At 37.3% G+C, this 25,261-nt stretch overlaps 3 protein-coding genes across 6 annotated transcripts in view; 1 reads left to right on the plus strand and 2 right to left on the minus strand.

Moving 5' to 3' along the window:
- Window positions 1-2,889, minus strand: part of cfap54 (cilia and flagella associated protein 54) — a 30,104-nt gene extending 27,215 nt beyond the window's left edge. Inside the window, exons 1-6 of the mRNA XM_052119013.1 lie at window positions 2,741-2,889; window positions 2,486-2,591; window positions 2,224-2,367; window positions 1,893-2,061; window positions 1,744-1,802; window positions 1,512-1,655 (exon numbers count right to left, since the gene is read on the minus strand). Coding sequence (XP_051974973.1) covers window positions 1,512-1,655; window positions 1,744-1,802; window positions 1,893-2,061; window positions 2,224-2,367; window positions 2,486-2,591; window positions 2,741-2,889 — 771 coding nt within the window. The remainder of the gene's footprint in view (window positions 1-1,511; window positions 1,656-1,743; window positions 1,803-1,892; window positions 2,062-2,223; window positions 2,368-2,485; window positions 2,592-2,740) is intronic.
- A 1,881-nt stretch (window positions 2,890-4,770) lies between these two features.
- On the minus strand, window positions 4,771-12,588 carry LOC127637712 (condensin-2 complex subunit H2-like). The gene is made up of 19 exons (XM_052118942.1): window positions 12,545-12,588; window positions 11,913-12,033; window positions 11,707-11,808; window positions 11,401-11,465; window positions 10,605-10,680; window positions 10,180-10,245; window positions 9,972-10,051; window positions 9,576-9,742; window positions 9,241-9,362; window positions 9,056-9,130; window positions 8,362-8,431; window positions 8,118-8,219; window positions 7,977-8,021; window positions 7,820-7,890; window positions 7,620-7,716; window positions 7,056-7,195; window positions 6,868-6,969; window positions 6,544-6,693; window positions 4,771-5,424 (listed from the first exon to the last, which is right to left on the minus strand). Exons 2-19 carry the CDS (start codon window positions 12,018-12,020, stop codon window positions 5,281-5,283), a joined length of 1,782 nt encoding a protein of 593 aa, XP_051974902.1. The 5' UTR covers window positions 12,021-12,033; window positions 12,545-12,588; the 3' UTR covers window positions 4,771-5,280.
- Window positions 12,589-17,171: 4,583 nt separating this feature from the next.
- LOC127637625 (suppressor of cytokine signaling 2-like) overlaps window positions 17,172-25,261 on the plus strand; it is a 34,508-nt gene continuing 26,418 nt past the window's right edge. For 2 of the 4 annotated variants that reach the window (XM_052118779.1, XM_052118782.1), the window contains exons 1-2: window positions 17,172-17,633; window positions 18,264-18,521. In XM_052118779.1, coding sequence (XP_051974739.1) covers window positions 18,392-18,521 — 130 coding nt within the window. In that variant the 5' untranslated portion in view covers window positions 17,172-17,633; window positions 18,264-18,391. Of the gene's footprint in view, window positions 17,634-18,263; window positions 18,522-20,292; window positions 23,985-25,261 lie in introns of those variants that run through there. The other 2 variants (XM_052118780.1, XM_052118781.1) reach the window with 2 other exon arrangements.

Here is a 25,261-nt window from a genome sequence, read left to right on the forward strand (position 1 = left end):
CAAGGCCATAAGCCCTGCGCATGCACAGAACAGTGCATCACCTGTTTATTCTGAAATATGCATGTTTATCTGTCATTAATCACAGCCTTTTCTAATTAAATAATCACATATAACCATTTCGCCATTTTGAGTAATTGTGCAGCCCTAAAAGATCGTGAAATTAGTCTTCTGATGTGCTCTCAATGAAACTTAACCTCCTGAGACCCGAGTGTGACTGCTGTGTGCATTTTCCATTTCACTTTTTGATTAGTAACTAGTAGCACCTAATAAACAAGCAAAATTAAAAATAAAAATTCTAGAGCAAATAGTTTTCCTAAAAAGTGATGCAAACATATGTGGACAGCGGCATTCAAAATGCACCATATTTTCATCCTAACTCCACAGAAAGCCTCTAAAAATTAAAGTAAATATATAGGAATGCATTTACTATTGTTATGTATAGAATCGTATAGTACAGTGATAAAATAAAAAATAGAAAAATGTATATTCAAATTACGCGAAATGATCCACAGATCTGTTAATGTTGAAAGTTATTCAAAATAACTAACAAGTTGTCTTTTTTTACATTTGAGGGAATAATATCCCAAAATCCACGTATGTGGACATCATGTTTTTTGGGCGGCATAGTGTATTGTGTGAGTGAGAGTGTTGCACACTAGGGGTTGCATCAGGAAGGGCATCCAGCGTGAAACAGACCCTGCACCTATGCGGGACAAATGCTTGGAGACAGAGCGACACAGATATTTACACCCAAACTGGTTACAATTAAAAAAACTTAGAGGTTTCTTACCAGAGGCACTATTGTTGGGTCTGTGCACGTAGAAGCACTTCAAGGAAATCGACGGCATGCTGTTGTGTCACGTGACTTTGTGCACCAGAAGTTTAACCCTTTAATGACAGTCTAGAGTCTTGTGAATAGTATTCAGTCAGTTTTAATTGAAATTATGCGTTGCGTAGGCTACAGCAAAGCCAAAATACAAAGTCCACACATGTGGATGCAGGGTATCACGAGGCCAAATAAAAAACACATAAAAATAAAAATATCGCTTAATTTTATATCGTAACCAAATAATCACGATTATATTGTAAATATTCTATATATCGCCCAGCCCTAGTTGATAATGACTCACTTTAATGATTGAAAACGAGGGCTTTTGAAAGTTTTTGTTTTTTGGTGAGAATCAGCCACTAGTGAACAGGCAACAGACATCAAGATTTTCACTGAAAATGCCTTACATTTCAGGTTGTTTCTTGCCACAACCTTTCGTATGCCTTCAGAAGACTTAGAATATGATGCACAAATAGCATAAACTATTTTTATGATACTTTTGTTCATACATTAAAACATCTGTTTTTGTGTTCCACATAAAAAAAACAAGTCATTTGGATTTGGAACTACAAGGTGATTAATTACTACAAATGTTCATTTTTGGGTGAACTATTCCTTTAAAGCCAAGTTGATTTAAAAAGCAACTTTAAAACTTTAAACATTGTTTTCATGTGAAACTCACCTCTGCCTGAACTGAAGCCTGATTGTAAAAATAGCACTGACACACAGCACAGTATAGTGTGGCCCTCCATGGCAGGAAGCTGGAAGTCAGCAGAGGAACAGAGGTCTCTAGGCATGTGCATGCCCAGAGTAAAAACTCTACAATCTGAAAGAAGACAAAACACTAAAGATTAAAAACAAATAGAACTGAGAGCATACAGTATGTTTTGTAAAAATATGAAAAGTACATCGACCTGTGAAGCTTGACCCACAGACATCAACAATCTGCATATGTTGTACATGTGTAAGGAACCTGGGGAAATATAAAAAATATTTAGTCACAAACACTATTTGTCATCATTATGATGTAATACAGCACTCTCAGATGTATTGCTGAAAGTACCATTATAGAGTATCCAGCACAGACTTTCATGTGGCAGAACAGCCTGCATCAGAATGCGCACAAATCCCAGGATGCTCAAGAGCCGTTGCACCCCACAGTGATCTGGCGGTGCACATCTCTCTCTCTCCAAATAGAAGATGCACTGGTATTCTCCCTGCAGAGCACGGAACTAAAAGACACAAAGGACCGGAGTTTATCCATTATGAAAACCACACAATAAATTAATAAAACAACAAAAGAAACACTTATCAAAACAGAAGGATTCTGTCATAAAGAAGAACTGCTACATTACACTATGTTTACTTTATGTACCACAGAAAAGATCTCTAACCGTAAGTTGTGCCCTCTGTGTATCAAAGCCATCTGGGAAGAAGGACTGTTTGAAATGCTCCGCATCTTTTATGCTTTCCAGGTTTACAGTGCAAAGCTGCTGCAGAAAGAATCTGTACCCTTGCCAGAGAGCAAGTCTGTAAAACTTGTTCGACAAGGAAAGAAATATTTATAAAATTAAACATAATGTGGTGAATGAATGAAGATTAAAAGCATTAGAAAACACATTTTAATTGTGCTTTACAGATAGGTAATTAGCCTACCTTGTTGTCAAGGAGGAAATCTGCTGTTTGTAACAGGTTCTCTTCATAATACGCGTGAGGAAGGCGAGATTTATATTTGTTCCATGTTTCAAACAGTTTTATAGACCTGTCAGTCAAACAAAACAACACATTGCATCTGAAACAACAGAGACGAAGCTTACAAAACATTATAGCCTAGATAATACGTAATAATATAATAAACACCAACAAAAAGAAAGATTGTTGAATTTCTTTATTTAATTGTTTATCTCTTACCCTCTAGAATATAATCGGTGGTCAAAGTTTGGCGACCCTGACAGTTTCTTTATATGCCCTTTAAACTCTTTTAGGTCACTTTTAAAGGCTGATAGTACAGGGTTGCATTTATCCAGGGGCCCGTAATAGGATGCTGGTGCGGAGTCCATTTTTAAAGCACGAGAGCGACTGGGTGTTTGAGTCTGTTGTCGTGGATACGACTGGGGCTCTGTTTACATATAGCTCCATTGGCAACACCATGCGCGTGAAACCCACGTACGCAGTAGTTTGGGAAAACATTATGAAAATGCTATACGTTTATAAAATTCATACATTTAATCAGGAAAACCTCTTGAAGCGATATTCTGAATAATATCAATCAATTTACACATTTCCTCACAGGTCTGACAAGAGTGGTTTCTTTACCTGTGCCAACCTGCCATCAACTGACAGTAAGGTTTATAACCACTGACCTATATATAGATCAGTGGTTATAACGCGACCGTTCATGACGAAGTTAAAAATTTTACTAAACATTAACAAGTAATAAAATATTTATAATTAATTTTACAGTAATCTTTTAGAAATCGCTATAATCCAACGTGACCAACATTTTCTTTTTTGCCGTTAAATGAATCTGCGCCCTCGAATTAAAAGTTTACTTTACTCAAACCGGACTGGTGCACCAGAGCCAGAGATTATTTAGCAGAGACGGGCCACTTCTATTGAAATTGGAACGCCAATCGTGTTTCTGGTACGGATCGAGTAGTGACACGCCCGACCAAGCTCTAGCACCCAACGGTCAACGGATGTAGAAAGGAAGTCCCGCCTTACTGGTAATAGAGCCAAATCATCTTTTAGAGACAGACATCGCCTGTCAATCAACTCGAGGACGCGCATGCGCATTAGCTATACAAGCCGGGAAAATTCCGTTTTGTAGCGTAATCTGAGGTAAAGAAGCACAATTTATGATTCCAGTGTTGTCAGATTTTACGGTTGATTTGAAATATGTTCTTTGATCGTAATCTTGACCAACCGTTTTTGAGATTTCGGTGTTCCCCGATTCAAGTAGATTGGAGCTACGCCTTCATGACTGGAAATAGCCTCCCGAAAGCGTTCAAAAAATGGCCGCCGATGGACTGGCTTGCTAGAAATACTTGGACCAAAGACCCTTTTCAGCGTTGTAGTAGTGCAATGCATAACGCGGCGCAACGAGACCAGAGGCCGTTCTTTATTAATGGGTGTCTATGGAGGAGATGCTTCAGTGTGCTAAATAAACTGCTTTTGTGAGGAAAGAGCTCATAACTTAATGAATATTGCCAAATATGTGAAAAACTTTCATCCAAACTGGTTGGACTGACTGGGACTGCAGAGGAATGGAGGCGGCAGGAAGGGATTATAGGGTATATGATGGGCTGGCTCCAGCTCTAAAATGTAAGGTGGGCCATAGGACCCTCCGGGTGGTTCGAACAGTTGGAGTGGTGGGTGTAGGTGTAGTTCTAAAGGTGGGCCAAGTTCAGGTTTGGGTGGGCCAGGCATAAATGAAGATGGACATTATATTGTGGCCCACACCATACTAATCTAGAGAGTTAATCCAGATGGACTGTTTCTGGACTAATACAATAGAATGAAAAATGACACCAGATTGCTGAGTGTTCAAAATCACATTAAAAACTATGTTAAATGATTTCCAGATTAGCACGCAGCATTGTGCGTGTTGTGCACAATAAAGTTCATTGTCAAAATGATCAACAGTTTATCTGCATGATTTAAAGGCTGTAATTGCCACACAATCATTTTACTTGTGACTTGAGTCTTTGTGTTCAGTCGCTTAAATTTGTACCATCATACCCATCAGAATGGGATACACCGGCACCAATACAAGAACATAATCCAAACTATAAGAGGCACTTTCAAAACAAACTGAGAAATCCTCACTAATTCAGAGTAATACTGGAATACACAGATCTCTCTCTCTCTCTCACACACACACACACAGAACAATTCACTTTTAAATAGTGCATCACTATTGTTTTTATTACTTATATGTTTATGCTTATGTGCTATTATTAAAAAACAAAAAAGTTTAAAAAACATTTCAGAAGTTGAGCTTACTTGGAGATACAAATTGAAAAGGTCTTAAGTCAACATCTTGGATATTACTTTAAATCAGAGAAAATTCATAGAAACAGACCACTTAAACCATTATAAGTCTTTTATATAATATAATTCTAGCTATGACATGACAAAGCAGCCTAATAAAAATAAAAGCAGGTCTCATTTGCAAAATACAGTTAGCAAGAGCACACCTGTTAATCATGTCCTCATCTCAGCACTCAGATCAATCCAAATATTTTTCAAGACCAAATTCAAATAGAAGTGTGATGCTGTATATCAGAATGCATTTTTCATTGACCTAACAAATATTTAAAAACAAATTATAATAATCTGAATGTCTGAGATGAAGAAAATCTTTGTGGTGCCTTTCTGTCTCATGAATTGTATATGATAAATCACTTCTATTAAGGGCCACAGATAAGAGATGATAAGCAATAAACAAGTCAGGGAATATCTGTAGCAGAGGGTGCGTTGTAGGTTTTGAGGCGCTCATGAGCCCTTTGTGTAGTCAGTAATGTGAGAGCCATTGTATCTATGCATTCTTCAAGGCCCTCCTCCTGGTCAATCTCCACTGTGTAATCATTGGCCTGCAATGGAAAAGTTTAGGTTAGATTAAAAATCATAATTTTTCATGTTAATGCTAAAACATGATTCCAAGTTGTGCAAATAGGACCTCTTAAATGTCCCAAGTGCCTATACTACACAAACCTCGATCAAAAACAGACTCTTTAATTGCATGGTTACTTAAAGAGGGTACAATGTCATGACTTTTCTATATTTTCACTTTTCCATGGCCTTTCATGTCGTTCACGGTTACTGGATAAAAATTTTGGAAAAATAATTGATGGGGCAGATTTCAATTCATATGCAAGTAGTAATGTTTTAAGTAAACTTATTTATATATTGAATATTATTCATATACAAATGTCTACAAAAATGGTGATTTATGCTTCTGCATCAAACCTCAGCTGTGTGCCAGGCGCTAGCTATGCCAGTTACAGCTTCCAAGCTTTAAAACAACACCCATTTTGTATTGATGTAAATTGGCTAGTTATTAAAATGTATGATTTTGATAAGTGTCAAAAATATTTCAAAATATTTATTAAGTGATTCAAGAGCAAGTATACAGTATATGCCTGAGTAAATATAAATATGTATATACAGTACATGTATATAAATATACAATAATAACTGTCTACCTGAACGTCAACATGTTTACATACTTTGATGAACTTGTTTTTAATGCTACAATAATTAAATAAATACTTTTAAATCCACAAATGAAATTGCTTTTGTTTATGTATGAAATGTATAATTATTTCAGAAAATTGCTCTCTATACACGAGCATTTTGGCTTTGTACTTAGAACGACGCAGGCCCCAACACAGCAAACCACAGAATAAAATAAAGGCAAACCGTGGAACCAGCGGTGGAGGTTCGAGGCTCCACCGCTGGAAATAGGATGTTATCATATTGGTTTGTGGCCAACCAGTTTTACTCTGCACAAGCACTCACATAGATTAATGCTAGCCAATGAAATATTTAGAGAACTAATCTAGAAAAATGCATATGCACTACAGAAATTTACAGGTCTGTAAATCCATTTTAAAATTCCCTCCAGATTTTCCATTACTGTCGAATCCCTGTGCATTACTAAACTCTCAGACAGAGTAGTAGTATCAAGAATTATTGCTCTGTATACCCACCAGCTGTAATGTAGCCAGCATATATCTGCAGGCTTCTGTGTTCTCTTTGCCTTCGACGATGGCCGCAAAAGATTTTTTCACCCCGACACTAGAAAGTGCCTGAACAATCCTGTCTCCATACTCATGGATGTCAAAAGTTTGACATGTCTCCTGTATGGATGAAAAACCTCAAAAATATAAAAATGGGGCCCACCTAATCCAGTTAAATTACAACCAATAGTTCCCTTTACATTTATTCTTTAAGGAGAACAAATCTAAGTTGAGGTCACATTAAGTAGTTGCAGGAGGACATATTCTCTGTTGTGAAAATGTATCCATCGTTACCTGAGCAGTGAGATGAGGGCTGATCCCATCCTCCCACTCTTTCACTCTTCGCGATAATGCCGTTTCCTGTGCGTACTTCTGAGAGTTCACCAGAAACAAATCCTACATACAGAGAAATAAATGACCAATGTACAATTTATATTAAGCATTATTACAAAGAAATTATTTGTATGACCAAGCTTTCGTACCACACTCTTCTTCACCAGATCTTCATAACTTATCCGGCTCATATGCAAGTCTTGGAATATTTGCTCCTGTTCACCAAGATGTTCTGCAGGCTCAAGTTCATCAACCAAGTTGTCATGTTCCTGATCTGAAAAGTCCTCGCCTGAATTAAAAATACCACAAATATTTTTATATTGTGAGTTTATTAAATAATGTTTCCATCCAATAATAGATGACACAAAATACATCTACTTAGTTTTGGAAGAGAGCAACAGTCCTATATATAAAAAAAAACATAAAAGGAAAAATTGATTTGGAGCACGTGGAGTGGTGGTGGCGTAGTGGGCTAAAGCACATAACTGTTAATCAGAAGGTCGCTGGTTCGATCCCCACAGCCACCACCATTGTGTCCTTGAGCAAGGCACTTAACTCAAGGTTGCTCCGGGGGGATTGTCCCTGTAATAAGTGCACTGTAAGTCGCTTTGAATTAAAGCGTCTGCCAAATGCATAAATGTAAATGTAGATTAGACAAAAGTGATACAAGTGACTTTGAATTTGATCTGTGTGCGCTAGGGGATGTTTCTCACCTTCTACGTCTGGATGCCTGACCTCCTCAATCTGATCCTCATGATTCTCTGGTTCCAAGTAAGTTCTCTTCAACTCCTCATCGGAGACAAAAACACCCTAAACAAAAAAAAAAAAAACATGCCTCGAGTTAAACGGCACATCATCTACAAAGATACACAATCAAATAAACTATCACTTATTATTTAAAAATTGTATTTACCCTTTTCCTGAGTATCTGCTTTTGTACTTTCAGGCGCTGGCCCATTTTACTCACAAAGATGTAGTTAAGGTCTACAACAAAAATATTGTTTTTATAATAACAAATTTCTACGAATCCTTGCAGAAATTGTTTGTAAAGCAATATCTTTGAGAATTACCAGGATAAGTAGGTCCATTCTTTAGCTTGCGATCTGCAGCCTCAACTGTAAAAGGCAAAAACAGCTCTTCTCAGAATCGCAAGAAACAAAGTGATTTCTCACATTCCTCTGTAAATACTGGAATAGATACAAACAACTTACAGGTTTTGGAGAACCAGCTCCCAAAGTCCTGCAGTTTTGAAGGGCCCTTCCTCTTCCTTTTTCCTGACTCCTCAAGACCTGCTGGCACTTTGCAACATTTCCCTAAAGGGCAGAGAAGACAGAAATGTCCAACAGGTTTAAAGTAATTTTGGAAAAGATAAGCTAATTTATGTTAACTTCTCAGTTATTTTAAGGGGAAATGTGATGATGACACATCTTGGAGAAAGTAAGATTGACAACACACCTGTTTTGAGAGGCTTGTCCTCCCCAAACGACGCATACGAGTCATGCCATTTCCAAGGGTCCATCATTTCCTGGAACATGCACATACAATTGCATACATCTGTACTTGTGAATGTAATACAGAATTCTTAAATTGGTCATTTGGCACTTTTACACAATGAGCTTTCCCTTAAATTCAAAAGCAATTCTCCATTTAGAGGTCTTGCATGCACTAGAGGTCGACCGATAGTGGATTTTACAGATACGATAACTAAGATGGTGGAAAAGTACGATAACCGATAACTTTCTAAACCTTTCCTTACTATGATGGGCACAGACATAGTGGTAACAAAAGTCCAAATAAAATTCCAGATGCAGTTTATTGTGCAACCAAAATCCCGATTATAACCAGAATAAAAATGAAGATTTGGAGCATAGCAAGACCGAAATAAAAGCACTTATTTTGGGACTATAATTTTGAAATGACTTAGACTTGGCTCTGTTACTATGCTTATATATACTGTACATATGTTGGAGACACAATCTATGTACTGATGGGGCTTGCTTTAATATAGAACACTGTGGAGCGGAGGAGGGTGGGGCCAGAACGACCAAATAACCAAATTTGCATTGAAGTGAGGATAAAAATATGGATTAATATTGTCAGTCTGTGTTTAGATAAAAGGCTATTTCATTTCAGTGCAGGGTGTTTGTACCTTGAGCTGCTTGGGCTCCTCGAACACTGGCTGTACTGCAGGTCTTGGTCTCAGCATCCTCCCCTCACTGGTGGCCTTGAACAATTAAGAGGGAAAGGCAAAACTTCAAAATTTAAATGACAAGACCTTTTCCCAAATGCCAAAAAGAAATAACGTCTACATTTAATTGCAGACAAAAGCGATACCTGATTCCGTTCAAGCCACTCCTCAGACTCCACTTCCATGCCATGGTCTTCCAGTGGAGGACAAACCGCTCCACCAGCATCATCTTCATCAGTGTATACATCACCCACCTCAGCTACACCCTCTGAACACCAGATGACAATCATCAGCCAAATACAAAAAAGTAACAGGTGAAAATAGTAAATAAGTAAAATATCTAATACATCAATATTTTTATCACATTGGTCTTCTGTTTGATGGTCCTGGGATTTATGAGTGCGTCCAAACAAAATAAAGTAGTTCAATTGAAAGTATTTCGGACAGTCTTACACAATAAGTAATGAGTGTGTGTCCTTACCTGTCTGTAAGGGCATAGGTGCATGTAAAGAAGAGTTGAACTGGTTTTCTGACATGTTTTTAAGGAAGTGAGTGAGTAAAGACCCCAGTCGCATCAGTCCTGTTTCATCCATGGTGAAATTATTAATTCGAAAATCCTTACAGCTGCCCAGAATCTCCCCTTTATGACTGGACAGACACAAATTCCCACACACACTATTGTAAATCTTTTACCCTTATAAAGTGCTCTATCAGTTAGTAAAATATATTTTCCCTTGTCCCTTGCTCAGATAATATTCTCTTGAGATGAAAAAAGCAATAGAAATGAACTGGTATTGATGGGACATACCACTAATCAGATAAGGTCAAAGCAATTCTGTCTGAGTCAGAATTCCTGATTGGAGGGCAGTGTCTTTACCTGAGAAGGGGGTATTTCTGTTTCTCATGGGATTCTGCAGGAATGAGAGATTCAGGAGGGAGACGGATAATCCTCACTGGCTAGAGAAGCATAAGGAAGAGTTATACAAACAGAATGGTATGGACATCCACTTTACACATTAAGTGCTGTTAGTTATTGTTAGGACATGACACACAAAAATGACTTAAATGGGAGAAAACTGATTTACCTCTGTTGGATCTTTCATTGTTATATTCACAGAGTTGGCGTTCTCATCCTGCTCAATCTCATCAAACTGAAACACAGATACAAAACCTCAAGATAACACCACAGTCTAATTGAAGGAGAATGCTTGAGTGTTTGCACAGAGCACTACAGATGATTAATTTCTATTAGACGCATCATCAGGAATGAGTATCTCAATAAAAACAGAGATTTGACTGTTGGCCTTCAAATCATTTCCAAAAAAGGGTTAATAAATTCATATTAGGTCATATTCAGAACTGCAGAGCAAATAGAGCAGCTCAACAGTAGAAATAAATCCAGTAAACTTGGAACAGACACTAAAAGTGAAAATACACTAAAGTCCATAATTTAATGTATTAAAAATAGTCACTATAATCTCTCTGTGGCCGTTATCGATTATTTACACACCTCACAATCATCTTCTCTGTCACCTGAAGGGGATTTGTCTTGGTTACCATCAGCCGAAGAACCTTGTTTGTCACGTCTATTGAGAGTTACACAAACGTCTTGACAACATATTTCAACTGCATACTCTACCAGTCGAATAGTTCACCTAGAAATGAAAATTCTCTCATCGTTTTCTCTCTTTTATGTCATTCCAGATGTGTATGACTTTCAGATGTGTATGACTTTCTTTCTTCTGCAGAACACAAAGATTTTTAGAAGAATATATCAGCTCTGTTAGTTCATACAATTAAATTGAATGGTGACCTGAACTTTGAAGCATCAAAGATCAAATAAAGGCAGCATGAAAGTAATCCACAAGAGTCCAGTGGTTTAATCCTTGTCTTCTGAAACGATCCAATCAGTTTCGGGAGAGAACTCCTTTTTCACATAAATCTTGACATCAGAAGTCTCCTTGTTCATCATCATTTCAAGCTTGATTACACTTCCTAGTACCATCTAGTTACATTTCAGTCCGATTAGACCGCTTAAGACATTGATTAAACCACTTTGTTTATCATATGGATTACAAAAGTAATGCAGCCTTAATGTCTTTATTGAAACTTCAAAGGTTTTGTCACCATTCTCTTGCATTGTGAGGACCAGCAGAGCTGAAATATTCTTCTAAAAAATGTAATTTGTGTTCAGCAGAGGAAAGAAAGTTGCACATATCTGGGATGGCATTCAATTTTTATTTTTGGGTGAACTAACGCTTTAAAAGAAGAAACAGAAACTGGAGGCTCAGGACATTAACACTTACTTGTTTTTGTTTTTGTTAGAGATGTAGTCCAATGTTTGAAACACAAGAGTGTGAAGAAGCTCCACCTTAAATTTCAGAAAAGACTGAATCATCTTTGTGCCATCCTAAATCTCTGCTTATTTTGTGACAGATGTATTTAGGATGAGAAAACACTAAAATCAAAAATCAAAACATGTCCTTTGACACAACTAAGCTAAAATTAGACTCTTTTGTTAATTTGGAAATCTTTTCTGATTAAGCAACTTAACATGAATATATAGTTAAATAAGCCAGCAAAACGGACACAAGTAGCATTAAATATTTTACCTTTCTACCATAGATGCATGTTGATCCTTGAATTAGAAGTGCAGCCTCTGCAAAGTTCATCATAGTTTTACCACCATCAAATGAAATAGTCATCTGGTCCAGCTGTCAACGATACAGACAACATCAACAATATGAGTCTCTAGAACAGGACAGAAGTTGTTAAATCATTAAGGTACTACTTGATCAATGTGTCTGTACATTCTCACCTCCTCTAGATACTCTCCGAGCTGACTGGCCAGGTCAATGTCCCAGTTTTTGGTTAGGTCCCGCAGGGGCTGCAGTAGGTGGGCATATCTAGTCTCTGCAGAATCCATAACCAGGTATCTCCTAATTTTAACAGACATTATGAAACATTACCATTCTGAGCTGACCAAATGCTTTTGTCATTAAGCAACAACATCCAGCAAGGTAAAGCACAAGGGCAACTTTTTGACTAAGAAAGCTTTGTTTCACTCATAATACACTGTTACAGTAGCAGACAAAACCCAATTTTCATTTTAATTGAAAATCACATTTTATCTACCATAAAAATTGTTCAAACGAAACTTGCTAGCTGGCTACAAACATACCTGTAATAAACAGATGTATTATTTGAACATAACATTCGGTGTATACGTGTATTCTTTAATAGAATCATTGTTTGTTAGCACACATTTTAAGTTATACTTCAAAAAAAAAACTTTAAACCGTTTTGAAACTAGCAACAGCTTTACAACGCTGAAACTCCGGCTTGATGATAATCAATATAACCCTGCTCATATTTAGTATGCGAATAAGCAAAACCTGGTGAATTAAAATAAATGTATCTGTTGTTTTATGGTAATAAACAGTCACTAACCTGAACAAGAAAACAAAATCTACAAAAGCCGCGACGCGCGTGCGTCAAAGTTTGTTTTTGCCGCGTGCGTGACGTCACACCAAACGTCAGTACAGTTGCTTCCCTCTGATGGACTGGAGGTCCATAACAGGTTTACAGTCTCTGTAATAACAGAGACTGTAAACCATTCCGGTCGTGACCAAAAGATGGGGCAGTAAGCCACCAACATAGAATTGCGTGGAATAGACGTTAATACACGGAAAACATACAAACAAACAATTACTTGTTGTAGCCCACTATGCCATCACCACTATAAGATGAGCATTCATGCCAGTGAATTATAACAGTTACAACAGTAAATAACATAATAAATAATACATTGGAAGATATTATTACATTTAATATATAATATCAGACAATAAGTATTTGTATGGCAGCGAGTAGCCTACTAATTTCAATCTCAAATAATTCCCACAGCCATGTTTTTGAATGGGAATATGGGTGGCCTTTACCTACTGGGTCGTACGCGGCTGTTTTGTGTCCCTTTTATTATCGGACAAATGTGAAGGACGCCTATGTGTAAATTTGAGAGATATTTTTATATGTTTGTCTGCCAGCCCAGCGGCAAGCTTGAGAAGATTTCGCACACTTGGCTTGATGTTATGGTATATAAATATAAATGGTATATAACTATAATATACAGACATAAAACACTGCACTCAGATCTGGTGTGGCTGCAGAATAATGACTGAAAACGCGCTTTCATTGCGCGCACTTAAGGGACCGTCTGAAAATTCAACTCACTATAAACACAGGTGGTGTCCAATCGCTCATTCAGTTGACGTGCAATTAAAAATAAAACATTAAAAGTAGGCTACACTTTTACAATCCAAATGTTGTAGTAGGTTGTCAGTTAAAAGACTGAGCTACTACAAGTGGAAGTTTTATAGTAAGTCCAATAATATGAACAGAATTAGATTATTTAAAATAAATAAATAAACATTTCACAAAATATTTAACATTCCAAACATTGTAGTAAGTTCCCAGTAGATCGACTGATAAATCTCACCTGTAGTAAATCAGTCTCCCCACTGGGAACTTACTACAACCTTTGGAACGTGAACATATTGCACCTGTTAATGTGCGCCCCTTGTTTTGGCCTCAACCCTAAAAGGACATACTCAAAATATAGTGGCTGTAGTTTTTCTCCACATTGTATTACAATCATAATTTTGGTCTCTTTTGAAAGAAGACACTTAGAAGTTTGTTGTTAAAAAGTAAAAATCAATAAAAGTCATGAAAACAAATTGTTAGAAAAGATCACATTTATTGTAAAGTGATCAGCAATTTGTTTTCCCCTGCATAAATATTTATATGAATTAATATAAGACACTGACCTTGTTGATGGATAGAAACGTAATGGAGGGAAGCCACACATCTGACAAATAATTTCATATTTGAGGATGATAACTATAAAACTCTTAGTTATATGAATATTTTCCAAGACCATGTCTTGTGATTCTGGCAGCAAAGAGCATTAGCCATTAGCATTAGTGCCTAAATACAGAATAGTAAACATTATAAAATAAACATTATCTTGTGCATAGGCCTATATTTCACTTCCAATCATAATTTAGTTGTTATAGCAGTGTGTTTTAATAATCTCATGTGTTATAATTAGGGCTGTTTATTTAATGCGTTAATTCAGTGCGATTAATTTTACACAAAATAACACGTTAAAAAAATGTACGCATTTAATCGCATGCCCACGGACCAAAATAAGGAAGATTCCTGAGAAATGCAAGCTTGTAGTACCACCTGTTTACTCCAGAGGGCAGTCCTTTAAATTTTAGCTCTATGGGCAACACGCAGTTTATACAGTGAACAAAACAACATTCAGTAGGCAGAACAACACAAACAAGCCACTTTTTGTATTGTCTTATAATGATTAACTCTTCTTCTGATTAACTCTAAACAAGAATTTAATGTATTTTAATTATCTGAATATATATATATATATACTATGTATAGTTATTTCATCATTATATATTGAATTATTGTTATATGAGTGGCTTTCTCAGCAAATATTTGTATATGCAATTAAATGCAATTAATCACGATGTCATTAATTTGATTAAAAATTTTAATCGATTGACATTCCTAGTTATAATATAAGTGTATAATGTACATTCATGCGCACAGCCATCACTCTGGCGACCCATTAAAACCTGTGAAATGTTTTTTTTTTTTTAAATAAAAATGTTTTTCTTTTTCTATTTTAAATAACAATGTGTTTTTAGATAGAAAATGATAGTGAATGAATGGTCAAATAAATGACTGCTCTGACGCCAGTGACGTTTTAGATGTGGGTGGAGTTTTCATACGGTCCCTTACGCACCGTAGGCGAATATAATGTAGGCTATGCTTCCATAGTCTTATGAATGTATGGCTATTTTTGTCATCTCATTTAAAACCATGCCTTTTCAAATCGGAACAATTACAAATACAGCAGGTTTATCTCACAGTATCTCACTCACAGTTATCACTGTGAGTGATAAATCGGCTGTAATAAACATGGCGAGTTTCGGAGAATAAATGGTAGAGAATTTAATATTAACTGAGACAAAAATATCTGAACCTTTAAACAGCAGATAACTTTTATTCTGTCTCACAGCATGGAGGAAGACGCCTGTGCAAGTTGACCAATCAGAAGAAAGGGGCGTTTCAGGTCCACCCATATATGCAAATAAAATATTAAGCGAAATCAAATAAACAAAACGCACAATGTCTCGTGGCTATTTGTCAAATTTCCTATTTTTTCCTTGAGCATTAAATAGAAATTACGAAAAACAAGTAATTATAATTTTTTTTTTTATATTGGCTTTGTAAACGAATAAATAATTTCCCGATGTTGAATTCCTAATTGAATACGAAATTAAACACCTGAATGTGATGTATTTATTCATAACTATGAGCATCAAGTGAGAAACACTGATGGTTTTGTCCTAAACTTAATAACGCCTGATACTTCTACAGATTTGACAGTTATTAATTAAAAAATGATAATTCATGTTTCAAATATATAAACAAAAGGCTTTTGTAATTAAATGTGCACATGTCATTTGTTTCTTGCCTTCATATTTAAATAATCTCTATGAATTTACTCCCTATTTGCTGAACTAGTATACTTGTTAGGCTACTATTAATTTTAATATTCTTTATAAAACCAGCAATGCTGATAATAATAATAATAACTATAATCTATTACAAATAATAGAATCAGAGTAAGAATCCATCTACTCAACAGCAAGTTTAGCAAACCTCAGAAAACAATTCACAAAAACAAAAACATTACTAACTAAAATGTTTTTTGTCACAAGGGGCTGGGTGCTCTGACATCGCAATTTGTGTGTGCCTGTGCGTGTGCGTGCCTTCTCCCATGAACATTGCATGACTGTAGCAAAAGTTTTGCTAAATAAATGATGTGTTTCATTACATGTCCGGCCCCGCCCTCCGCTCTGTCACATGGTGCTTCTATGACACTTTTAGCTCACATGTGGCCTCTTCAGGACTTGTACCCCAGTCCTTTGTATATGCAACACTCAGTCAGTTGAGCTACCACACAATTTAATCACACTTAAACAAGCTTGTAAATGTAGTTGGTTATGTAATGCAAATGTTAAAATGAGTCATGTGTTCTAGTAAATGATTTTATATGTCATAAGATAGCACTGTGTGAGGAAGGGAGTGAATAAGAGTAACTGATAATGTGAGGTTTACTTGGGGATAAAAGTCATTGTTGTTTTAGTGCCTGCAGTGTTCATTCCACCAGGAAATTGCCATGTTACATACAACAGGCCACATAAAAATCATTTTGCAAAAATTTAGTTATTGTAAGATTATTCTAAAACCAGGTGTGCGAATGCCACTGTTGTCGGAGACAGTAAAAAGGTGATTTAACAAACCAGTTGATTTTACAGCATCCTTTCTCACACATTCTCCTCTCTCTGAATTTTATTCTATCTAGAAAAAGTTACTTTTTTAATACGTAAGTACAATTTAATGTGGATACTTTTTTAATTTCACTCAAGTATGTTTATGGCTAGATACTTGGACTTTTAATTGTGTAAACTTTCCACTAAGTTACAATACTTTCACTTAAGTATAATTTCAGAGTACTTTTCACACCCCTGCTATCTATCTATCTATCTATCTATCTATCTATCTATCTATCTATCTATCTATCTATCTATCTATCTATCTATCTATCTATCTATCTGTCTGTCTGTCTGTCTGTCTGTCTGTCCGTCCGTCCGTCCGTCCGTCCGTCCGTCCGTCCATCCGTCCATCAACCATCTTTCTTTGAAAGATCTTACATCTTTCTTGTCTGTCTGTCTGTCTCTCCATCCATCAACCATCTTTCTTTGAAAGATCTTACATCTTTCTTGTCATGATGCTGCTGAGCAAACTGCAGAGATACATTTATCATCACAAACAGCGTGGGCTTTTGGTAAAAATATTTTTGGCAGAACTTAACAATACAAACAAATAAACAACAAAAAAAATATTTGGCACGACCTTAAGAAAGCGCTCGCGCTTGTGACCACGTGACACGATTCCTGGAAAGTTCCTGGAAATTCGTATTTTGTATACCAGTCTTTTTAAATGTGGATTTAGTCGTTAACGACAAGCACACTAACATACACAAAAAGCAGAAGAAAAAAGATACGTAGGAATATCTCATCACGGCAGAAGAGAGTAATCATATGTGTTCTGTTCGTTTGAGGCGCGTTGCAATAACGAGTTTTGCCGCACGGCGCGTGCGGTGCGCTTGTAGACGGCGCGAGACGGACAGTGGAGTGTCGCTCCCCATAAGAATCAATGCAAATGTAAAGGAAAACGCGACAGCGGAATAGCTATTCATATCTCTCCACTGCATAATGCCAGTGGCAATCTGCTGAGCATCAAGGTGCGCTGCTGGGTTGATACTGATCACTCTTTCCGGCAGCTGGCCATTAATAAATGAGGGGTCTAAACCATGGTGCCACTGAACGTCTGTAACGTGAAACGCGCTGGACTTGGTTGCTTATTGCTTTCACTTAGACAAGAGGTAAGTGATGTGCGCTTTCTCCTTCTGTCGCTATGTGTGTCGTCGTACAGGCTCAAGTTTATGTCAATATATGTTTATTTTTTTATTTTTTATATCTCACTAATTTATTATGTCTCAAAAAGCAGACGTTTAATGTATGCTGAAGAAACTTAATGTAGTACACATCTGGAAAGATAAGGAGAAAAATATAAAGCAAATGTACATTATTTGTCGTACTGTCATTTAGGAGGTGTCATGCAGCGCAGTTTCGAACAGAGAGCCAGTTCTGCGTATTTTGCTATCTCGTGATGGCATGAAGCCTTTGTTTTTATTACACGTGCGCATTGTGCCATTCACACGGCAAGTCCAGTTTTTTGCTATGAAACTTGTGTTTTCGTTCATTTAAAAAACAAAAACAAAAAAACAACAACTAAAAAGCCGGGTAGAGATAAAATAAATAAATAAAAAAAAAACCCTATATATTTTGCCTCTTTTGGACATTTAGACTGACGTTTTAATTACTCAGGAGAGATGAAAGCAAAATTGGTAATTTATTTTATCACTAGGCTATAACCATAGGCTTTTCTTTACATTTATTAAATGCATAGGCTATGGAAATTAACATTATCTCAAACATGTTTGCATTTTCAGATTGGCGCTCTCCAACATAAACCAGGGACGATCTGGAAGACCTCTCACATGTTTTGGTTGATTGTAGGAATCACTCGTCTTTGAGGGATAATTATAGACATTGACTGGATGCAGAACGGGGTTCTCCAATGACCTGTCACTCATCCGACTCCACAGAAAGCATCGAGCATGAAAGTAGATCGCGAACCGAAACCCAAGTCGCGGAGTCCGAGCAGCAGAGTCGCATTGCCACTGCCAGGAGAGACCTTAAAAACACTGGTAAACGTTGAATGCTCGTTTTACTACCATATTCTCTTTATTTGGCTTGAATTAAATGTTTTCTATAACACGCATTGATTCATTTATACTTAAACTGCGTCAAATGTGTTGTTAAACGTGATGACAGGTCATTTTAAATGGCTAAACCTTTAGATGACATTGCAATAACAATTTTATTTGTCCATTTAGGTGTAGGCCTACTTTAATCTCCTAAATCAGTGCTTAAACTAGCTGGACGTCTGTACTATCATGCTCTCTGTAGTATTAGGCATGCTTGAGAAAATTACACAGGCTATTGAGAGTTTTTTTGATTCTTTGATTTAGGGTTTTGAAATGTTGTATATTGAATGTGGACTGTGCAGACTGCTAATTATTATGTATTTACTTAAATTGGATGAATTTAATTTGAGTCTTGTGAGTTTTGTTGTTATTGTTAATTGTGAGGCAGAGCAGAAAATAATCTTGAAAAATTCTGAGAGATGAATGGGAATAACAAGTGTGTAAGTGAATGTAAGGATACAATATGTACATTTCCTAACAAAGCCTTCACTGTTCACATTTTATGTTTTCTTTTTGCAGACAAAAATGTGACATTGTTGCTATTAAGCTTTTGTTGTGTTCCATGGGATGTTTGTTTTCTATAGGCTATAATGTCTCTTTTGCATCCCTTTCTGGTTTAACGTGTTTGTGCCAGGGCGTGAATTCTGTAACGAGTAAACTGAGTCCAGCTATTGTCACTGTACAGTATACAGTATATAAGAGAGCAACATAAGTGCCATTGTGATGAGAGATCCAATTTTAAAGGAATATTCTGGGTTCAATTCGAGTTAAGCTCAATCGACAGCATTTGTGGCATAATGTTAATTGCAACAAAATTGTATTTGGACAAAAAAAAAAGAAAAAAAAAAAACGAAAATATGGAGGTTACAGTGAGGCACTTGCAATGGAAGTGAATGTGGCCAGTGTTTGGAAGGTTTAAAGACAGAAATGTGAAGCTTATAATTTTATAAAAGCACTTACATTAATTCTTCTGTTAAAACATGAGTTTTATTTGAGTTGTTAAGTTGTTTAAATCATAATTTTTACTACAGTCTTTTTAGAGTTTGTTGACATTGCATCGTCACGGCAACAAAGTTGTAAACTTGAACGTAATTTTACACAGAAAAGGTTAGTAAGAGATTTTATCACACTAAAATCATGTTTACGCACATATTGTTTATGTCTTCTGGCTAAAGTTTTTAAATAGTGAGTATTTGAATGTTTACGGCCCCATTCACTTCCAGTGCCTCACTAATTGCTTTTTTTAAAGAAAAGTGGGAGCAAATAAAAATTTATTTTTGTGGTAATTAATATCATGCACGAAGGCTGTCGATTGAGCTTCACTTATATTGAACCCGGAATATTCCTTTAATGTCTCTTTGCTACTGAGAAAAAGTATGTGAGTTTACCGTTAAGGTTTCGAAAAGTGAAACATCTGTCAAGCATCTGCCATCAAAAATGCAAAAACTGTCAAGAAAAACATTCAGTAGATGCTTTACTTAAATATTTCATGAAAAAAATGTTTCCCGCTAATGTTTTTGCATTGCTGTACAACAGTTGCTCAAGCAGAATAGCCATGGTTGTAGCTGTGTTAAGCCACATGTTGTTGATTTTGTGAGTGTGCAGCTAGAGGAGTATGTTGGGATCTCATTTTACACAAGCAAACGACTGAAACAGAAACTGTGGAAGAGGGTGCGTGACCATGTGGATCTTTGTGTTCTTTTCTCGGAAGCAGGCTGGTATTGGGGCAGCCTGACTGCCAATGAAGCCAAGGAGGTCCTGCAGGATACGTCAGAGGGCACGTTTCTGGTCCGAGACAGCACTCAGAGGGACTATCTCTTCACCATCTCTGCTATGACATCAGCTGGACCTACCAACCTACGTATTGAATACACGGACGGCAAGTTCAAGCTGGACTCTGTTGTACTGGTCAAGCCCAAACTCAAGCAGTTTGACAGCGTGGTCCATCTGGTGGAACACTATGTTCAGCTGTCGAGGACATCTTGTAAGGGCAGGACTACTCCGCTTGCCCCATCCAGTGGCTCTGTTCAGCTCCTTCTGACAAATCCTGTTTACACGGCCACACCGTCGCTGCAACATCTGTGTCGTATTGCCATCAATAAAACCACACGACAGGTACAGGAACTTCCTCTGCCAAATAGGCTTAAGGACTACTTAACAGACTACAGTTACAATGTATAGAACCGCAAGGACAACAATGACCATAAGTGCTGAGGTTTCATAGTCAAGTGGTTCTCATCTCACTTCATTTGCTTGGGATCCTTCTCCTTGCACCCAAGAACTGCATGAAGCAGAATTTAATGCTAGTATTAAGTGTCCTTCACAGAGCACTTGACATGTTGTGAGCTGTTGATATTCTACAGTCAGTTTTAATGAGTGAGAATGTGTGTGTATGATATGGTAGGGGGTATGCTGTCCTTCACTGACATCTATGAAATCTAATGTAAGTCATACCCATCAGATAATACGCCTCAAGAGTGTCCATGCATCTCTTGAAAAGAAGCAAACGTCTGAGATATTTTGCATCCTGTGTTTGAGACATGGGACTTTGAAACTGTATGCTTTTGACTATGTTTTTATTTGCTCACTATTCATGTTATATTTTTGTACTGTAGTCTTAGGTAAGATGATCATTTGAGCTCTTTTCTCTGTCTTGATGTCACGGTTGAGAAAGTAAAATTTTGCTCAAGGAACTAGGGATGGGTTTTGGTGAGTACCTTTGATTTACTGTATATCCTGATGCCTGAGTCATGACTTGTCATGATACCTACTGAAACCCAAAATAAAATGAAAAAAATAAAATAAATAAATACAATTACATTCGAAAAAGCATGCTTATCTAATGTTTAAAAAACACCTGCTTATAAAAACAGTATAACATTGAGTAAAATTAAGGGGTTTAAAGGAATATTTCAGGTCCGGTACAAGTTAAGCTCAGTTGACAGCATTTGTGATATAATGTTGATTACCACAAAAAAGTATTTCTTTAAAAAAAGCAAAAATGGTGATTACAATGAGACACTTACAATGGAAGTGAATGGGACCAATCTTTGGAGAGTTTTACAATGCAAAAATGTGAAGCTTAAAATTTCATAAAAGCTCTTACATTCATTCTTCTTTTTAAACTTGTGTATTATCTGATCTGTAATGTTGTTTAAAACATTGTTTTTATGGTCATTTTAGTGTTTTAGTTTCACAGCATGCAACCTAAATGAATGGCAGCAGTGCAATGCATAAAATCGTGCAGGTACAGGCCAGGAGCTTCAGTTAATGTTCACCCCAACCATCAGAATGGGGAGAAAATTTGATCTCAGTGATTTGGACCGTGGCATGATTGTTGGTGCCAGATAGGCTGGTTTGACTATTTCTGTAACTGCTGATCTCCTGGGATTTTCACACAAAAGAGTCTCTAGAGTTTACTCAGAATGGTCCCAAAAACAAAAAATATCCAGTGAGCTGCAGTTCTGCCAACAGAAGTTATAAGTTGAAGAGAGAGTTCAATGGAAAATGGCCAGACTGGATCGATCTGAAAGAAAGGCGATGGTAAATCAGATAACCACTCTGTACAATGGTAGTGAGCGGAGTAACATCTCAGAACACGCCCAACCTTGAAGCGGACGGGCTTCAACAGCAAAATACCATGTTGGGCTCTTGATTAGGACCATAGTGTTTCTAATAAAGTTTTTCAGTGTGTGTACAGATTGGCCCCATTCACTTACATTGTAAGTGCCTCACATTAACCTCCTTTTAAAGAAATTAGTCAAAATAATTTTTTGTGGTAAAGAACATTGTGCCACAAATGCAGTCCAGCGAGCTTAACTTGTATTGAACCAGGGATTAAACTTGCCAAAATAAAGATATTCATGCTCTAAGGGTGCATACCTTTGCAAATAAAATACCATAAATATTTTTTTGCACTCACTGAACCTAGGGGTAATTAATCATCATGGTTTGTGTGTGCTTTTGTTGCATATGGTGAACCAGTTTTGGTCAATGTTAACCCTACCTCATGTAGGCCTTAATAAACCTGCATGCTGATTGGTCGTATTTGGAGAATACTTGATTCTATACTGAATCGTTATTTTGACACTGACCAAAAAGGAATGGCTAGGTCAGAAGCTTCGAAATTCATATAAGCTGCTCATTTTTACTTTCTCCTCTCTTCTATTTGTGAAGTGATTATATGGACAATTGGATTTTCTATTGTAGTTGCTGATTTATCTGACCTCCTTTCTATTTTGGTTTCGTGAAACATAATTTTATCAGTTCAAGCGTGGCCCACCCAATGTTCTTTTCACAGTTGTGCTTGAGTGTTAAATTCCTACACCTCATAATTAGCTTTTTTCCTTACTTTCAAATACAATATTTAGTAGTATTATCCCCATTGCAGTAATCTGAAATGGATTACTGATTGGTGTTTTGCTTTTTTATTTAACTCTAAAGTAAAAGTCTGTTCATGACAAGCTAGAGAAAATCCTGATAGCCACTACCAACTTAAAGGAATAGTTCACCCAAAATTGCCATCCCAGATGTGTATGAATTTCTGTCTTCTGTAGAACACAAACAAAGATTTTTAGAAGAAAATTTCAGCTCTGTAGGTCCTGCATACAGTGCAGGTTGCATACAATGCAAGTGAACCAAACTTTGAAGCTACAGAAAGCGCATAAAGGACTCCAGAGGTTTAACCAATGTCTTCTGATGAGATTCAATCGGTTTTAGATGAGAACAGACCAAAATATAACTCCAGTTTCACTACAAATCATCATTCTCCTTGACGATCATGATTTCAAGCTCAACTGCACTTCCTAGCACCATCTAGCAATCTGCGCAGGCGTCAAGCACTTTGAGACCTTATTCACAGCAGCGGCATCTTTGATTTTTTACAGGAATGCCAACGAGGCTGTGAGGGAGAGACGTACAGTCTCTTTAATGGGTTGTATTGCAGTTTAAAATGTTTCTGGATCGTTCCAATCAAAGCTTCAAAGTTTTGGTCGCCATTGCATTGTAAGGACCTTCAGAGCTGAAATATTCTTAAAATATTATTTGTTTGTGTTCAGCATAAGAAAGAAATTCATACACATCTGGGATGGCATGAGGGTGAGTGAATGATGAGAGAATTTAAATTTTTGGGTGAACTATCCCATGACATGGGTGAAAATACACCCACCAAAATCATTGAAGGTCACTCACTCATTGCTAACATCTCTCAAATCCGGTGCTGATGTTATTCCATCCATGGTGCTTCCTTAAGGACATGGTAACTTGTAAATTAATTAAGATGTGAATCCTGCATTTAAGCCAACTTCTCCACTATAAAATTCCATGTCATGATATAATTATTTGTACTGCATCAGTAGTGAATGAATTGTATTACAATAAGTGAGAAATAAAAGCAAGCATAGCTTTAATTAATGTTCTGTGACTGTCTTTTTTGTCAACTACAGGGTGTACTGAAAATACTATTAACTTGTTCTGTGTGTAGCTGTAATTAATACATTTATGTTGAGGTCCATTAGAAAATTAGAACAAAACATAAGCACTCTTTGGTTTGTTTTTCCTCAACAAATTCACTCCTTTATTTTTGCCCCTGAATGAGCCAATCATCTGCTTATTTGAAAATAACACCCATCATCAAGGTCAAACACTCACAATACAGCAACCTGGCAAACTCTCAAACCTTCAAATAAACCTCACATCCTACACTGACTTTTGGTTTAAAATGTTCAGAAAATATACAGATAAACCAAACCTTTTGTATGTTCTTTTAGCAGACCATCACTTTTTCATCAGTCAGCAGGTGTAACCCGGACACACACACACAAGATGAGACAGTCACAATGTAAGTCAAAAAACTGCTTTTATTGAAACGATAAAAGCAGGCAAAAGTACAAATGGGCAAATCCAGTGAAGAGTTGTCGAGGGAAGCATAGGGTCAAAAGCCGGGGAATCAAAGAGAGTAAAGGGGGCAAATCTGGGAGAGTAGTCGAGGGGAGCGAGGGTCAAAGCTGGGGTAAACAGGATCGAGAGGCGGGTAAACTAACAAAGGGAGTAGACAGGGGTACTAGGGGAACGAGGAGCTGGCAAGCTAAGGGGTAATCAAGAGGAGTTCAAGAGGTGAGCAAAACTAGACGAGACTAGCGGGGGCAAAGACACGGGAAACTAAATACAATAACCAACAACCGTGAGACGAAAGGGTAGTGATATATATAGGGGCAAGTGCAGGTGTAAACCATGACAGGTGATGAGACGAGTGCAGGTGAAACTAATGTGCAGGGGTGCAGATGACGCGAGTGCAGGTGGTCATAATGTTCTGGGGGATTGGAAACGCGTGAGAAACTCGAGGAAGGGAGATTGCCTACGAGCATGTGAGCGAGTAGGAGCAAAGTGGGCGTGAGGGCTCGAGTGAGCAAAAAGAGCGTGCAAGCTCGAGGGGGCGGAACGAGCGTGGGAGCTCGAGGGGGCGGAGCGAGGGAGCGGGGTTCGTGACAGTACTCCCCCCTCTAAAACGGACGGCTCCTGAAGGCCGCGCTCGGTTGCGAGGAAGTGGTGCTGGACGAACCCAACAAACAAAAAACCCTGAACAGATAACCCACAAAACACACAAACAAAATTGAGGGCAGTCCAAGGGGCACAGAGGGAAATGAGACAGTCCATGGGGTCAATGGGCAGTATCAAGGCAA

This window comes from Xyrauchen texanus, chromosome 45 (genome assembly GCF_025860055.1).
Source record: "Xyrauchen texanus isolate HMW12.3.18 chromosome 45, RBS_HiC_50CHRs, whole genome shotgun sequence".
Taxonomy (NCBI): Eukaryota; Metazoa; Chordata; class Actinopteri; order Cypriniformes; family Catostomidae; genus Xyrauchen; species Xyrauchen texanus.